This window comes from Budorcas taxicolor, chromosome 3, assembly GCF_023091745.1.
Source record: "Budorcas taxicolor isolate Tak-1 chromosome 3, Takin1.1, whole genome shotgun sequence".
NCBI classification, from domain to species: Eukaryota; Metazoa; Chordata; class Mammalia; order Artiodactyla; family Bovidae; genus Budorcas; species Budorcas taxicolor.
In genome coordinates this window covers 99,149,163-99,165,548 of record NC_068912.1, presented here as the reverse complement: position 1 = coordinate 99,165,548, position 16,386 = coordinate 99,149,163, and the positions used below count along the sequence as shown (strand labels likewise).

At 54.1% G+C, this 16,386-nt stretch overlaps 1 protein-coding gene across 1 annotated transcript; it reads right to left on the bottom strand.

The window, feature by feature from the left end:
• Positions 1-11,035: 11,035 nt before the first annotated feature.
• PDZK1IP1 (PDZK1 interacting protein 1) lies at positions 11,036-16,100 on the bottom strand. Its single transcript, XM_052638157.1, has 4 exons — positions 16,034-16,100; positions 13,526-13,634; positions 11,743-11,838; positions 11,036-11,108 (listed from the first exon to the last, which is right to left on the bottom strand). The coding sequence occupies exons 1-4, from the start codon at positions 16,098-16,100 to the stop codon at positions 11,036-11,038; spliced, it is 345 nt and encodes a 114-aa protein (XP_052494117.1).
• Positions 16,101-16,386: the final 286 nt, after the last annotated feature.

Below are 16,386 nucleotides of genomic sequence, written 5' to 3'. Positions count from 1 at the left end.
CCTGGGTCTCCTGCATTGCAGGCAGATTCTTTATCATCTGAGCCACCAGGGATGGTATAAGAAAATATATGGTATAAGAAAATATGCTTTTCCAATATGGTATAAGAAAAACCTGCTTTATCAAACACAGTATAATCCACTGAGTATACCAGGTTTAATATTCTCATGCTCTTTGCTGCAAATTCAAGGCTAGGGTAAATTGTCATGGCAACAGAGAGCAGAACTGTGAATGTAAAACACTACATGCTCTGTATTTTACTTATTAAAAACCTTCTTTTGTCTCTCAAAAAAAAAAAAAGAATTCTCATGCTCAACTGCACAGATTTCTGAATGAATAATAGTAAAACTAGTGTTTCTTCTCCATAATTTGGAAATTTTTTCTAGTTCTCTGGATCCTGTAGAACCAATTGTTGATACAATTCACTATCGCTTAGTCTTGACACAAAGGAACTTTACGGTCCCAGTGTATTTAAAACCTTTCCTGAATTCTATCACAAACTTGGTTTGGTTTAGAATATGGATTTTGCTTCTCTGGAAAAGGTGTCGTATATAAAAAGATTGTCTCAGTTCAGTTCAGTCGCTCAGTCGTGTCCGACTCTTTGCGATCCCATGAATCGCAGCACGCCAGGCCTCCCTGTCCATCACCAACTTCTGGAGTTCACTCAGATTCACGTCCATTGAGTCAGTGATGCCATCCAGCCATCTCATCCTCTGTCATCCCCTTCTCCTCCTGCCCCCAATCCCTCCCAGCATCAGAGTCTTTTCCAATGAGTCAACTCTTCGCATGAGGTGACCAAAGTACTGGAGTTTCAGCTTTAGCATCATTCCTTCCAAAGAACACCCAGGACTGATCTCCTTCAGAATGGACTGGTTGGATCTCCTTGCAGTCCAAGGGACTCTCAAGAGTCTTCTCCAACCCCACAGTTCAAAAGCATCAATTCTTCGGCACTCAGCCTTCTTCACAGTCCAACTTTCACATCCATACACGACCACAGGAAAAACCATAGCCTTGACTACATGTTTCTAATAATATACAGATTTATCAGGTATTACTTTTCCTCCCTGGTGTCCTCAGGAACTGCATTAGGCAGCGTTTTTCCATGGCTAAATGTAAAATGACCCTGGCCCTGACTCTGCTCCACTTCGAGCTGACTCCAGACTGCTACAAGCCTCCCATACTCACGTGCCACATTATCCTAAAATCTAAGAATGGAATCCATGTGTTCCTAAAGAAAGTTTGCTAATTTTAAGTCTCCTCATATAATGATTAACGAAGGAATTTTATTACCAGAGGAAGATAAATATAATGCCAAAACACAACTATATGGTTTGGGGATTAAATTGTATAATTTACGATACTTCTGATTGGTTTTAACAACTATTAGAAATAATTCTGATATCTTCCTGGATGATATAGGTTTCCTTTTGGTGTAACCCACAAAAAAAACCATAAAAAACTCAAACTGACTTCAACTGCAAAATGAAATTATTGGCTCATGTAACTAATTGTAGTGTGGCTTTCAAGCACAGTTTGATCTAGGCTCCAATTCAACATCTAGATTACTTTCATCTCTGCATATCTCTGCGTGACAGCTTTATCCTCAGCTATCTTCCCTTATGATTAATAGAAAGTAACTGCATCATCTTATAGTCTCTTGTTACACTGTCTAGGGAATGGGTAAATTGATAAGGGTATATAAAAACCTTAGATATTTACAAGGAATTCTGAATATAGATAGCCCTGTATCTGAGTTTCCTTTTGGAATATTATAGGATACCACACCCTGTAGAACTCTTGCTTAATATGGAGTGAGGCAGTTATTGGATATTTAGGCAGAGATAGGGTCTACAGAGAACAACCTAGTCCCCATGCCTGAGGGTGCCATGGCAGATACGGAAATTCCAGCATATCTGCAGCGGGATACGTACAATTTTTAAGACAGCCAGTGTACAGGAAAAGGAATTGTAAATATAGACACAAATCCTGGTGATGGATGCTCCTGATGTGATGGTTGGATAAAATGTAGCCCAGGCAGTCCTCAGGAAATAAATGGTAGCTAAACTTAAGGCAGAACAGGATGAGTTCTAGAATCCCAAGCACTTGACTTCCAACCAGTGATCTCTCCATTTGGGCCACCCCCACATCTCTCATGGATCCTATCAGTGGTCACTACGCTCGGACCCTCACCCTGGGCAGATTCTCCTCTACACACAGGAAAAGGGGTTGCTGGTGGCATTAAGCATCCCAAGGATTGTGTGTGAGTGCTGCCATTTGGTGGCTTTTCAAGATATTTCCAGCAATAAGGAGAAAGGAGGAAGGACAGAACAGACATTTGGCAAAAAGAAAGTATTATACTTTGTGAACAATTTTTAAGTGTTTGGCACCAACGCAAACTGGAATCTTCCCCCAACCACACTGTTTACAGTGAACTGATTAAGTATAAATGGCTTCAACTGTTAAAGAAATCACTGGTGAGCATGTACTTTACAAGAGCCTCAAAAATGCTTGTATTCTTTCATGGAGTCATCCCACTCCTGGGAGTTTGTCCTAAGGAAGGACCATTGTTTTCAGGGTTTTTATGGGAGAGCCACAATGACCAGGGTCACCCAAACAGAGGCAGTGTCCCACCCCAGCCAGAGCTGGGACGTCAGGAACCAGAGTGAAGAAGACAAGGCCCAGGAGGGCCTCATTCAGGAGGACAGTGGGGCTTTCAGGGACAGGGAGGCTGAGCCTGTGCTTTCCAGGCAAATGGGAGCCCACTGGACTCAGCTGAACCATCAACTAAGCCTCAGCCCACCCAGCCCAGCCAGCTTGCTGACTAACTCCAGACCATACTTGATAAAGAAGGACCTTTAGGAAGAGGTAAACTCATTTCTAATACCCTCAACTGGGATAGGGGACAGGAGTAAGCACAAGTGGGGAATAGCTGGTGGGCAATGAGAATGCTCCATGGTTGGCAGGCAGGTGTCTGGGCAAGGAGGCCCTGGTTCTACACATCAGATCTTACGAAGGCTTTGCACTGGGCTGTCTCCACAAATATGTTGTTGAGCCTCTTTGATGTCCATTTAAGAAAAAAAAAAAAAACTTGAGAGGTAAATTGATTTGCCCAAGATCATGCAAATTATTTAAGTGGCTGAGCTGGGACTGGCTGACACATATTCATTCATCTGACAAACAGCTCTTCTTCTATGCGGGGACTCTGCCCAGGGACCTGGAGATGTCATGCCCTCCAGGAGCTCGCAGACAGAAAACATAATCCACTTGGTGAGTTTGGAGTGGGAAAGATGTATCAGAAAGCGTTCCTGAAGTTGGTGAGGCTGGCAGAAGGGAAAACAGAAGCCCAGAACGTAAACAAATAGGCACTGAGATGTGAAGCACTGTGGTAGGGGAGGAAGGAAAGCTTGGGGTAGTTAAGTAGCAGAGCGCCTGCAATGTGCCATCTCGTGGCTAATTAAGACACTGCAGGCAAAAGAGGAAAAGAAAGGTGTCTGTTACTAACACTCACTAAGTATTTATTTACTCTATGCTTCCTGTACATATATTAACACATTTACTCTTCACTGCAACCCAATAAGATGGGCATCATTTTACCCTTAATTTTCATATTCAGGGGCTGATGTACCTATGTTACTAACTTGCCCAACATCATGCTCATATAAAATTGGCAGGACAGGATTTGCCCAGGGAAGTCTGGCTTCAAGTCCAGGCCCCCTCCTGGAGGAGGGAGGCTCACCTCACAGGTGTGAGGGGCTGGGTCCCGCTTGACTCTGTGTTTGGGAAAGGTCTCCCAAGTGACCATGTGCGGAGGATAGTTTGAGCATGAAGCAAGAGTGAGAACAAGCAGAAGGACAGAGGGTGGCTGCAAACACCCATGCAAGCGGCAGACCTGAAGCAGGGAAGATGGGGTGGGGTGAGGGAGGGGGATTCGGGATGCTTCCCGCCTCTGGCCTGGGTGGATGAACAGTGGCGCCCCTAGCAGCACAGGGGCCTCAGATGAGTCAGAGATCCAGAATTCCATCTTGGTCTGGGGTTCCTGTAGAGCTGTGCAGGAGGTAACTGGGTCCTCGAGGGGATGGAGCTGAAGATGCTGATTCAGAAGCTGATACTTCATGGGAAGGAATGTAAATAAATGGAGGGGATAAGGTCCTTATGACACTCATTCATAAGGTCCTTATGACTGGGGACCTCCCGTTGTTCCAGACCTGTGCTGGACACTCGGACATCACCACAAACGAGGCAGTTGTGGTCTCTGCCTCACAGAGATCAGCTTTCTTGTTCAGAGAGCAACAAACACCATGACCAACATGAGGCTGTGAGTCCATGGGCCTGTGTGAGCCTGGGGCGCTGAGGGTTCACCAGGTTGGGCAGAAAGCACTCCCCAGAGAAAGCGGCCATCATCCTATTGTGCTGAGGGCAGAAGCGTCCAACAGGCCACTGTATCCTGCAACAAGAAGACAGGATTCTGGTGCTCCTGGTGAGAGCAGATTCAACAGAGTACTGGAGGCGGAAGGATGTGGAGGAGCGAGCAGGCAGGACGGAGGCAGAAGCAGCCACTACCCAGCATCTGCTTAGTTACTAAGGGTACCGCTCTCCAGTTCCCAGATGCCTCTTTCCGAAGGACTGTTAGTGCTACAGTACAAACACTTTATTGTCCTCTTCATCTTCCCATTTCTCTCTCTCTCTCTCTCTCTCTCTCTCTCTCTCTCTCTCTCTCACACACACACACACACACACAAGCACACACGGAACTCTACATTGAGGTAGAATTAACAATGGATTTAAAGTGAAAAGAGCAGGGCCCAGGGCCACTTCCAGACTGTTATGACCTTAAGCAACTTATCTCCCTTTCTGAGTCTGCATTTTTTCCTCAAGAAAATGGGATCAGAATAAATCTCCAATCAGAAATCATCCTACCCACCACAAAGTAGCTGTTAGCGTCAACGTGCGAACCAACACCACCACTACCATCACTGCCTTTGGGTTGGAGGGAAGATCCTTCCCAGTCTCTTGTTGAAACTTGTTAGCTCTTGGCACCTGGAAGATTCTTCCATCATCTTCTTCCCATCCCTCTCTCTCCTTTTCCTCCTTGGTCGCTGGAGCTCACTCTCCTCCTCGACCCCTCCTCCACTTCGCCAGCACCCATCCTCACCACCACCCCCATCCCACACCCCAAGCTCACAGCCTGAACTGGTCAGGAGCCCGGTTACTCATTTGCAAAGTCCACGTACAGAACAGTACCGGCCTCAGCAGTGCAGAACGAACCAGCCCCATTACACTGGCTCCTCCAGAGGTCCAGGGGAGCAGCTGGGCCCAGCACATTCTGTTCCAACCAGCCATGCAGAGCCTCTAGCTTGCCTCTCACCCTGACTTGTCACATGACATTGGGCAGGGGCCATCTCTTCCTTGGGCTTCAGATTCTACTGTGCAATATTATTAATACTAAACTGGGCTAAATGACTCAAAGGATTTTGCTAGCTCTGACACACAGTGGTCCTGCATGCAACTAAGTTCATCCTGTAATAGTGATAATAATAAGACAAAAGCTAACATTTGTTGTGTGCACTAACATTTGTTGTGTGCACTAATTGTACACTTGACACTATTCTGCGTATTATGTGCACTGCTTCTCCGAGTCTTCACCTCTTATTAGATGGACACTCACGTACTCCCCCCAGTTTACAGATGAGTAACCTGTAGCTTGGTTGACTGATTTGTCCAACACGGTATTGGGGTCACATCGGTGTTGTGTCCAGGCTGCCTGGCCCAGACCTGTCCTCTTAATCTCCCAGTGGGCATCCAGCTGGAAAGCAAAATCTCTGGTTGAACTAGAAATTGCTCAACTGCACTTCAGACCTGCCCTATGCACCCAAATGCTCCCTAGTCCTCTCCCAAATCCCACCAGCTCCCAAACCACTTGTCCAAATGCATCCTCACCCCACACACTCCTGCTTGTCCCCTGGCACCTGTCACCCTCGGGGCCACCCACTGCCCAGTGCCTTCATGAGAAGCAGGAAAAGGCGCCCAGGTTGCAGGTAGAGGTGCAGTTCACACAACCCCATCAGTGCTCCCCATGAGGTTCCACCATCTTCCAGCCTGCTCAGGACGATACTGAGACTCATCCCTGCACTTTCTCTCTCTCTCTCTCTCTCTCTCTCTCTCTCTCTCTCTCTCTCTCTCTCATCAAGCTCTCTATTCTTCTTCCCCACAGGGCCAGGGTCTCTAGGGAGCAGGGCACCACAAACATTATCATTCCTTATTCTCTGGAATAATGACTCAAGACAGAGGCCATGGGGCTCTTGGGCCATTTCTGAGAGAAAGGGGGGGTGTGTCATGAGGACTGGATGCTAAGTCCCCCAGAGCCTGGCTGCACCAGTAGTACTCAGAACCTGAAGTTTTCAAGGAGCTGGCCTCTAGGGACACAAAGAGGGGGCGCTTGGAGGCCCAGCTGCCCTTGAGACCCACAGTGCAAGGTGCTGCACAGCCTACGAGGCCCCCGGGCCTGGCCATAGGAAGGCCTTTGGTCCCAGTGCTTAAGGGGGAAGAGCCCCCTGAAGGTCCAGTTCAAGGGCTCTACTGAACCTACCCTTCTCATTGAGTGTGCAGCCACCAGGGGGCAGCTGAGGCTGTCGGCGGACGTGGGCAGGGAGGGGGAGAACAACCCCTCCCCACCAACTGAAGACCAGATGGAGCATCGGTGTTCACCGACCCCAGGACCTTCAGCCGGAGAGAGCTTGAGAGAGGGTGTGCAGGTCCTGTGTGTGTCTGTACCTATGTGGGGCAGACGGGTATGGACTAGGATTTAGTCTCTCTCTCCGGGTCTCTTCACCACCCCTCGGGCTTCCCTTTTCTGGGCCCAACCGTGGGTGCTGGTGACTCAGAGAGGAAAGTCACCCCTTGCCTGCCCTCGAGGAGCTCCCAGACCTGATGCTGGAGCTGCACACAGACAAGGAAACAGGCAACACAGGGCAGTGAGTGCAGAGATGCTGGTGTGGCCCAGAGGAAGCCCTTAGCCCAGGGGTTAAGACGAGCTTCCCAGAAGTGACGGCTAAGCCGAGCTTAGGGGGTCTTCTGGCGAGTCTCAGGTGCAGTGATAACACGTACATTATCTCAGCTTCCTCCCAGTAACCCCACAGGGAAGTCATGACAGAAGCAGTTTTACTGGCAAGCGAAAAGAACATCCAGAAGCCCAGGTGCTCCCACAAGCAGTGACGAGAAGAGCTGGGCTTTCAACTAGAGTCTGCATGATTCTTAAGCCCCAGCTCTCAGCCACTGTGTGGACTGCTGCAGTCTGAAAACTGGGAGGAGAGCCAAGCTGGGGGCTCCAGGCCCGCGGACCAGATCTGAAGGGGAGCCAAATGCCTCCCATCTTCATCCCAGAGCAAGTTCCACCGGTTCCAGCCACCTGACTCACCTGGGAGCTTGGCCTAAGGAGATAGGATAGGATAAGGAGAAAGACAGCCCATCACAGACACTGGACACCTCCCATCTCCCCCGCTCCTCTGCCCTGGGCTAGGGGAGGAGACTGCCGGCAGACGTTGCCCTGTGATATTAGGCTCCCTGGAATACAAGAAGAGTACAGTGTGTCTGCCCGTCACCCTGAGCATGAGGAAGGTCATCCTGAAAATTATTCCAAGCCCCTGCCACTCTGTCTTAATAACACTCAAGCTAGGACTCTGCACCCTTTTTCCAAAACCAACTCCAGGCTGGAAGCTCCTCTTCAAGTCTAACTGAAGTAAAGTGTGCTGCAATCTCCTCTCAACTCTGCAGTTGCTGGGTGGGGCTTTTAGCGCGATTCGGGCGTAGCCTACAATGTAACCCTGTGAAATCCACACGTTTTCGGTAGAGGAAGAACAGGAAAGGTGCCAGCCATGTTCCAGAAAGCTGGAGGAGCAAGAATGTCTTCTGGGAGTAACAGAACCTCTGGGTCCTGGAGCCAGGGCCTGAGCAGCCTTCGCCTTCTGCGCAGAGAGCAGGTGGAGAGAGATCCGCAGGAGGCCAAGCAGCATAAAAAGTGAGACTTGGGTGAGGGCACCGGACCTCGCCCTGCCTCGAGGGGCATCAGGGCAGCGCAGGCACGTGGGGAGAGCTGGAGAGAAGGCAGGGGGAGAGCCAGCTGGAAAAAGAGGGCGGGTGAGAGGTGAGAGAGAAGGCGTGAACAATGAATTCAGGTGAAGGAAGGAGAAGGGAGGCACGCGACCGACACAAGAAGATGGAAGTACAAACTGCACTCCGAAAGAGACTGGAGCACAGACACAGAGATGAGTAAAGGCTGGGAGAGCCAAAGAGAAAACGGGCTTGGGACGGGGTGGTCCGGCCTGGGGAGAAAGGGGCGGGGAGGAAGGAGGAAGGCGTTGAAGGAGCATCCTCCCCCTTGTCTGTCAATCAAGGAGCTCAGAATCCCCTTCCCGCAGGGCGGGAGGGGCGGAGAGCTTCCCCCACGTCCCCTGACGCCCTGCCCCAGCCCAGAGGCTCCCCCTCCCAGGCCCCCCGAGCGATGCCCCCTCGGGACTGGCTGTACAGCCCCGATAGATGGTGGGGGGCCCAGCTGGTGCGTTATCAGCCTCCTCCAGGAGCCAGCCTGAGCCACTCAGCGGCTGCCAGCCTGCGATTAGGCCCCCGGAGGGTCATTAAGCACCGCCCTGGCCCGGACCCAGCCTCCTTTCCCTCCTTCCTCTGGCCAGACTGGCAGGTGGGAACTAGCGATAAGGACTGGGGGCTACGGCAGTTCTGGGGCCGGCATCTCCATGCCCCTGCCCCCTGCCCCCTGTCAGGACAGGAACATGGGGTTGGGGGGAAGGTCAGTGCCAGCCCAGCCCCACAAGGACCCCGGAATGGAGTTCCCACCATCCTGGTCCGGCTGGTGAGGAGGGGGCTAAGGAGGCTCCTGGAAAGGCCCAGGGATGTGGAGGGTGGGGTGGGGGGGAATCTGACCCCCCTACTCACCCACCGGGCCACCCCAGCTCAGCCCACCACGCCCCCCACCTTCAGCATCAGGACAGGACAGCAGCTGCCACAGCCCCTTCTGGTAAACTGTGAGGGGCTGGAGGGGAAACGGGAATGGCATCTCTACCTTCAGACCTAGCAGGCCAGTGAGGAGTCAGGCTGGGAACCTCCTCCCCCAACCCCCGACACCCCGAGACAACAGGGGCCTGAGGTGAGACAACAGGAGGCTGAGGTGGGAGGGACATAGCTTCATACAACGAGGATCAGACCCAAGCAGCCAAAGGCTGGGCTGGCTGGTCACTTGACTCTGTCCTCTGGTCTAATCAAGGAAGACTTCCTGGAGGAAGAGGTAGCTAGGCAGGGCCAAGGAGAAGGAATGTGCAGAGTTTACACGGGCAGAGGGGGGTGAAAAGGCATCCTTCCATGTGAACAAAAGCCGAGAGTGGGAATCACGGGCGCTCCAGCCACAAGTCACTGAGCTGAAGCCCAGAGAGGGAAGGGGAGTCACACAACAGGGCAGAGACCCAGCCAGCCCTGAGCTGGGGGATCTTCCCTCTGCTGCAGGCTGCAGACTAGCCCCCAGTGAGGTGGGAGGGATGGTCTGGATTTCAGGTGGAACTCCCCAGGGGTATTTGGGTGAAGCCCTGGAGCAGCACAGGAGCAGCTGTGGTGGAGGAACGAGAGGCCGTGACAGGTGAGACAGGTGGTAGAAGAAGATCTTAGGGACGAGGTGGGCTGCTTCCTGCCCTCCAGCCCCTCTCCTCTGGATCTTGGAGTGCTCCCGGGAGAGCCCACCTCCAGTTGCCACCCCAGACAGAGACAGAGGCTGTTCTCACAAGAATGACAGTCCTAGAGGTGAGGGGTCTGCATGGTCAGCCAGCCCAGTAGGGTCGTGTCCCCTCCCTCCTGCTTCATTCTCCCGGAGGGCCCAATTCCTTCGCCTCACACCCACCTGGGACCGGGAGTCAGTGGCTTGGGAAGGATGATTCCCACTCAAGCTTTGTGGTGAGCCTGGCTAAGTCCTCCAGAGAGGGTCAGCAGAGCTCAGAGAGGACATTGACTCTCCAAAGTCACACGGCAAGTCAGGAGGGGACTTGCTCAGACTCCCATCTGAGCTTCCCGAGTCCTAGCCCAAGACTTTCCCTAGTGCTTCCAATGCCCCAAGCCCAGCCCAGAGGGGCCATGGGGATGAGGACAGAGCTGGATGAATGAGCAATGAGTGAACCCTCTGCAATGTCTGGCAACATGGAGGCAGGGTGGGGGGGGGGGGGTCAGGGTTGGTGCTACATGAAGAGCTCAGAATCACCCAGATTTGCAGTTGTGAAGGGCAGGTCAAGAGAGGAAGACTCGGGACTTCCTTGGTGGTGCAATGGTTAAGAATCCTCCTTGCAGTGCAGGGAACCCAGGTTCAATCCCTGGTCAGGGAACTAAGATCCCACACACCACGGAGCAACTAAGCCAGCGCACCACAGCTAAGAGTCTGCGCACCGCAAGGAAAGATCCTGCTTGATGCAACAAAGAGCCAGCATGCTGCAACTCAATGCAGTCAAATAAATACATGTTTCCTCTAAAAAGGGGTGGGGCAGGGTGTGCTTTTTAAGAGGGTCTCTGGCTGGAGTAAGAAGTGTGCTCCCTGCCCCCGGGGGTTCTCCCAGAGAGGCCTTCCTGGAAATTCCCCAGAATCACCATGACAGTGGCTTTGGAAGATGATTCGGAAAGCAAGATTGGGCCTCTCTGGAAGCCTGAGGAGCTATTTTTGAGCTATTTAGAGCCTCAGACCCAGAAGTACAAAATGTCTTTATTTCACAGAAATAAGGGCTGTTGCCATGGTCAGGGGAGGGAGATGTGAGGCAGGATGGGAGGTGCTGAGCTGATTGTCCTTTTCAGAAGAGTCTTCTGAAATGAATTGGGCAGGGGACCCCCCTAGAACCTCAAGGCCACAGCTGAGCCCCAACCTGGGCACAGTCTGAGTGTGGACCTTGGCAGGAGGGTGGGGCAGGACCGTGGTAGAGGTTGGAGAAGACAGGCCCCTTCCTGCCGATCCCTATACAGAGAGGGAGGGGGCTGGGCATGGACACAGGCAAGCAGGGGTCACATTGGGGTGCTGTGGACCTTGCCCTCCTCCTCTGGGATGTTCTCATAGGCATTCTCGTGCTCACTGGACCTGAAAGAGGATGATAGGGGTCATTGCTCCTTCTATCCCATCCCCTTCTCCTTGCCCCATCCTGCACTTGTGAGGGCTGTGTCTTCCAGAATAAATGTTTGAGTCCCAGAGGGGGTTCCCTTGACCATATCTGGTCTTCTGCACCTGAGACCAGAGGCCTCTCACCACCACCACCCTGAATCCCGTCTCTCTCTGCCATCTAGCCTCTCCTCTGGGAACCCCACTAAGAAACCCCCTCATTGAGCCCACTTCCTCACTGAGCTTCCTCCCCTACAGATTCTCCTCCCCACAGTGTCCTTCTACTCATCCCTTCAGAGTCCCTTTCTTCCACTGAGCCTCTTTTCCTCACTACATCCCTCCCTATAAATCCCATCTACCCCCTGAGCCCCTCCCCGCACCGAGTCCCCATCCCCTTACTGAGCCCTCTCTGCAAAGTGAGGCTGCATGGAGCCTTGCAGTCCTCCCAAAGGCTCCTTCACTCACCATCCTCCCACACTGAACACTTTCTCTTCGCTGAGCCCTTCCCCATATGAGCCACCATCCTCCCCACCATCTCCTCATCAAAAGCTCCTGGTCCTGAGGTCCCCGGGAGCCCCTGGAGCACAGGGCGGTCTGCCCTCCACCAGCGCCTCACCTGAAGCTTGCTGCCATTGAGGAGTACTTGCCGTCTGTTCCCACCAGGATCCTGTCAGCTGTGTTTCCAATGGTCATGACCGTGTTTACAGGCACCCTAGGGACAGAGCTCATCAACAGGGCTCTCTGGGTCCCCTCTCCCTCTGGTACCCCTCCTCCCTCTAGTCCAGTCAGACCCTGTTCCATAGCCTCTAGGGGAAGCCCCTCTCTCCAGCAGGGCCCAGCAGCCTGGTTCTGGCCACACTCTAAGGGGCCTCACACCCTTCTCCCTGATCCACAGTGGGGCCCTCAGATGCCAGCCTGAGGTCCACTAAAGACATACCCCAGACCTTGTACCAGCCACCTCCCAGACTCCCTCTGCTGTTTCCCTCTGGCCTCAGCTCAGCTCCAGAGCAGACCCGGCAGCACTCAGTGTCTGCCCCAGAGTCCCCACGAGATTTTCCTAGGCAGTAGGAATGGCCACTGAAGGCAGAGCTGGGGCCAGTGGAGAAAAGAATCATTTCCAACAACAGCCTCCTTGCCTCTTACTCAAGGGTGGCCTTCGCCCCAACATCCCCGGACACCACTCTCAGGAGGGTCACCATGACCCTAACCACTGCTCATCTTTCCTCGGACGTCCCACGGGCGCCTCAGACATAATGTATCCAAGTTGCCCCAGACCTGTCTCTTCTCTCATGGTCTATGTCTCGGTGGGCGGTCCCATCAGAAGCCTGGATGTTTTCTCTGTCCTTCCTCCCTCCTGTCTCTGTGTCCCCCTGCTTCCTTCCTCGACGGCTCTTAGACCTGCCCCCTCTCTCCATCTCCTCTGCCGCCTCCACAGTCCAGACTGTCTCCTGACCTCATCCTCATCCCTTTTCTTCATCTGCAGACATCTCATCCCGAGACTGGCTTACACACTTGCACTGGATCCCTACTGCACTAAGGACAAAGCCTGAAGTCGGGGGCCTTAGTGCACAAGCATCTGCCTGGCCTGGGCTCTGCTGACCTCGCCAGCCTATCTCAGGCCTCTCCATCCCTCTCTCCATCTGGGAGCTGCTCGTGTTCATTCAGTGTGTCCTGCAGGGCTGCTGCTGGCACCCGGGACCAGGCCACTGGTATGAGAACTGGGGGCAGACGCAGACTTGCCCCAGAGGTGACAGGGGCAGAATGAACTAGATTTCAGCCCAGCCCCCTCTACCTTTGTGCTCTGCCCTGAACCTAGGACCCCTCAACTGCAGTGCTCTCCCACCCTGCACTGTGCTGGGACTGGCTCCTGCCTGGGCTTCAGGATAAACATACAGTAGGAAACCTTCTCTGATCGCCCTCCTTCCCCCCAGGTCAGGCCCGCAGGGCACTCTGCAGGCTCCTTCAGCACCAGCCTCAAGCTGCGGTGGCTCTCACCATGCTTGCCTTCCCTTCCCACTGGGAGTCTGTGAGCACAAGAGCAGTGTCTGTCCCATTGTCCCTCTGTACCTCCCGAATGTGACATGCCAGCAGACCCTGGAGAAGGGCAGAACATTCCTGTCCAGGGTTTTCACAGCCCCCATCACAGATGGGCCACTGTCCCAACTACAGATAGAAACACTGAGAATCCGAGAAGAGACGACTGCCCCCAGTGAGCGCACTCAGCTCTAGGCGCCAGCAAACCTCAGCTCTGCTCCCTGAGACCTCAGGCCTCCGTGTCCCTTCCACACAGTGAGAGGATTTCATCAACCCTTCTCCCTGCTATCAGAGCAGTGGCCGGGGCCCTGGTCCCACCTTGCCTGCGCTGGCCCAGCCCCCAGGGCCCCCCAGGTAGCACTCACGGCTCTTCCTGGCACCAGAAGTGGTTGACAGCAAAGGCGATTGCGACAAGGACCAGGAACACAGCCATGGCGATAAGGCCTTGCATCCAGGGCTGCAGGTTCCCCTGGGCTGGAAAGGGAGGCGTGTGCTGTGTTTTGGGGGGGAGGCGAGGGGCGGGGGTGTGTCCTGCAGCAAGCTGGGTGCAGTGGGATTGCCAGTGCAGGGAGCCCTCCTGCCTCTGGGCAGGAGCCTGTGCTGGAGGCTCCCAGCCCGCTGCCCGGACCAGAAGAAACTGTCTGGGGAACAAGGACCCCATCTGACCACTGGGCTTATAAAGGGGACGGTGGTTCGGAGGAAGACAGGATTTGGAAAAAAGAATGGAGCCAAGGAGGGAGGAAGCCTCAGAGAGCAGTGTCTGAGGTCCAGGCAGCCCAGAGTGTCCTCTCCCCCAGCCCTCTCCCGCTGCAGTGGGTCACAAATAGGGGCCCCCAGGGAGAGCCTCAGCCCAGGGACCAAGGGCAGCCCCTTGAATAGCCAGCCTGGGCCTGCCAGGGAGGGTGGCTCCCCTCCTCCCCTGCTCCCAGGCTGGGGAGGCCCAGAGCTAATAGGACTGGGCTGGCATCTGGAAGATCCTGTTTTGTAGCAGAGGTTCTCTGGCATTGGGTAGGCGTGGGAGCAAGGACAGGCAGGGCGGTGCAGCTGGGGGTGCCAGGGGTGCCCAGAGGAAGGGTAGGACAGAACACCTTTGGAAAGGTGGGACAGAGGGCCGAGCTCTCTCTGGGTCTTGGCAGGAGGGGAGCTTCCAACCTGATCCCCTTTCGGCTCCTCTGGCTGGGTGCCCAAGGGACTAGGCCAGACACCAGTCTGAGGCCCCATCCAGGCACCTTCTCTGCCTTTTGACCCTTGACCCTTGACACCACCTCTAACCCTCAAGATTTCCCAGAAGTCTCTGCCCTCAGCCACTGGCAGCCCCAAAGGGCTCTCCTCTCCCTGGACATCACCGTGCTCTGTGAGCCCGAGAGAGCCTGGCCACACTGAAGATAGACACACAGTAGCAGTTAGATGTCTCAGGAAGGGACAGAGGCCAACAGGAGACTTTTGAAAGGTCCTGCTTCCAGGCCAGAATACCTGCATCCCTAGTGCCACCCTGTACTTAGAGGGCCCAGGCTGAGCATCAGAAACTTCATTCTGCCCATTCCTTCTCAAAGGTCCTTCCTGAGTCTACCCGAAAGCTCTCCTGCTGCCCAGAGGCACTGCTTCCTCTCTGAGCAGTCCCTGATCCTGGCAGGTGTTGCGAAGGAGGGAGGGCCCTGGGAACTCTGTCCTATGGTCAGACCTTGCTCATCTTCTTGGGTGACGGGAGATACACAGTGTGGTTACTGTATGTTCCATACTTGCCAAAACGCTGTGTTTTGGACTCATTGTTTTCCCAAAAAAACAATGGTTCAGGCCCTTTGTTTCCTCGGGTCAGTGGCTACTCAAGGATTGGGAGTCAGGGCTCAGGCCCTGGGAGGCCTGTCTCTGCAGCCAGTTCCCTCCAGACACACCAAGGACACTGCTCCTCCTTCCAGGTGGCTCTGGGGTGCTCATACAGCACAAGGGGCAGGGCCTGGGGCAGAAGAGAAGAGATCTAGCCCTGTCCCTTCTTGCTCTGCTGTGTGACCTACATAAGTTACTCAGCCTCTCTGATCTTCAGTTCCCAAAAGGGCTTCCAAGACCTGAGAGGCAGAGTTGAAGCAGACATGCATGAGAGCTCAGGGCAGCTGCAAAAGAGGGGTGCTCTGGAAGTCAACCCCCTCTGGGCCCAAATACCACCTGCAGAGTCCCCAGACTCTGGCTGCAAACACAGCCTCACAGCACAGGGCAGACACCAGTTGGTGGGTGTGGAGCTTTACCCATACAAAGCCCTACCCCACTCCTGCAGGGTAGGTGCCCTGGGAGGTGGGTGGGAAGGTTTATTGTCTTCATTTTATGGATGAGGAAACTGAGTCTCAGAGAAGGGCAGTGATTTGCTCATCTCCTTGGGTGACGGAAGATACACAGCAACACAGTGGCAAAGCTGGACAGAGAGCCCAGGAAGGCGGTGGGAACCACACTGGGACTCTGGGTAGGAAACAAAGGGGGTTTAGGCCAAAACCATGACAGCACCGCCCCAGAAACAAGCCTGCCATTGAGGGGTGGCTCAGCCCCTACTCCCACCCTCCTTGAAGCCCCCAACTCTCAGAACCCAGCCATCTCTAGGGCAATTCCTGCTCCCGGAGCGTGGGCCTCAACTCCCCGCCCCAACCCTAGCTCCAGCGTTTCCCTGCTGCCCTCATTTCTCACTTGTGGGAAACACGTCCCAGCCAGAAGCCTGTGTCTGCCTTTGGAGGTTCCTCTGGCTAGCCCAGTGCCTCTTCCCTCTCCAACCTGCAGGTGCCAAGGGTGATGAGAAGGACAGAAGAGCACCCCTTCCACCCCTGGGCCCCCAGCACCCAGCCCGGCCCTCTCCTCCCCGCAGCCGCTGGGCTGGCCCAGGCCCCTGCTACCTTGTTGACAGCTGGCGGGTGGCATTGCCGTGAGCAGGCTCAGGACGACCAGGCTGAGGGCTGACATGGCTGCAGGCACCTGCTCAGGCGGCTGGAACCTGGGCCCCTGGAGCTGCTGCGGGTCCTGTGGGCGTCCGCTGAGATCAGCTCGGTCTGGTTTGACCCTGGAGGAGAGAAGCTACTGAGGAAGGAGGCAAGGGAGGAAGGAGGAGGGGAGGGAGAGGGAACCTGCCCTCCCTCCCATGGTAATGAGCTGCCAGGCCTGGCTTTCCCTGGCCAGAGCCCAGCCCACTCAGGCTGGCATTTGAGGTCATCTTCCAGAGACCAAGGCGCCGAGCCCTGGGAGGTGAAGG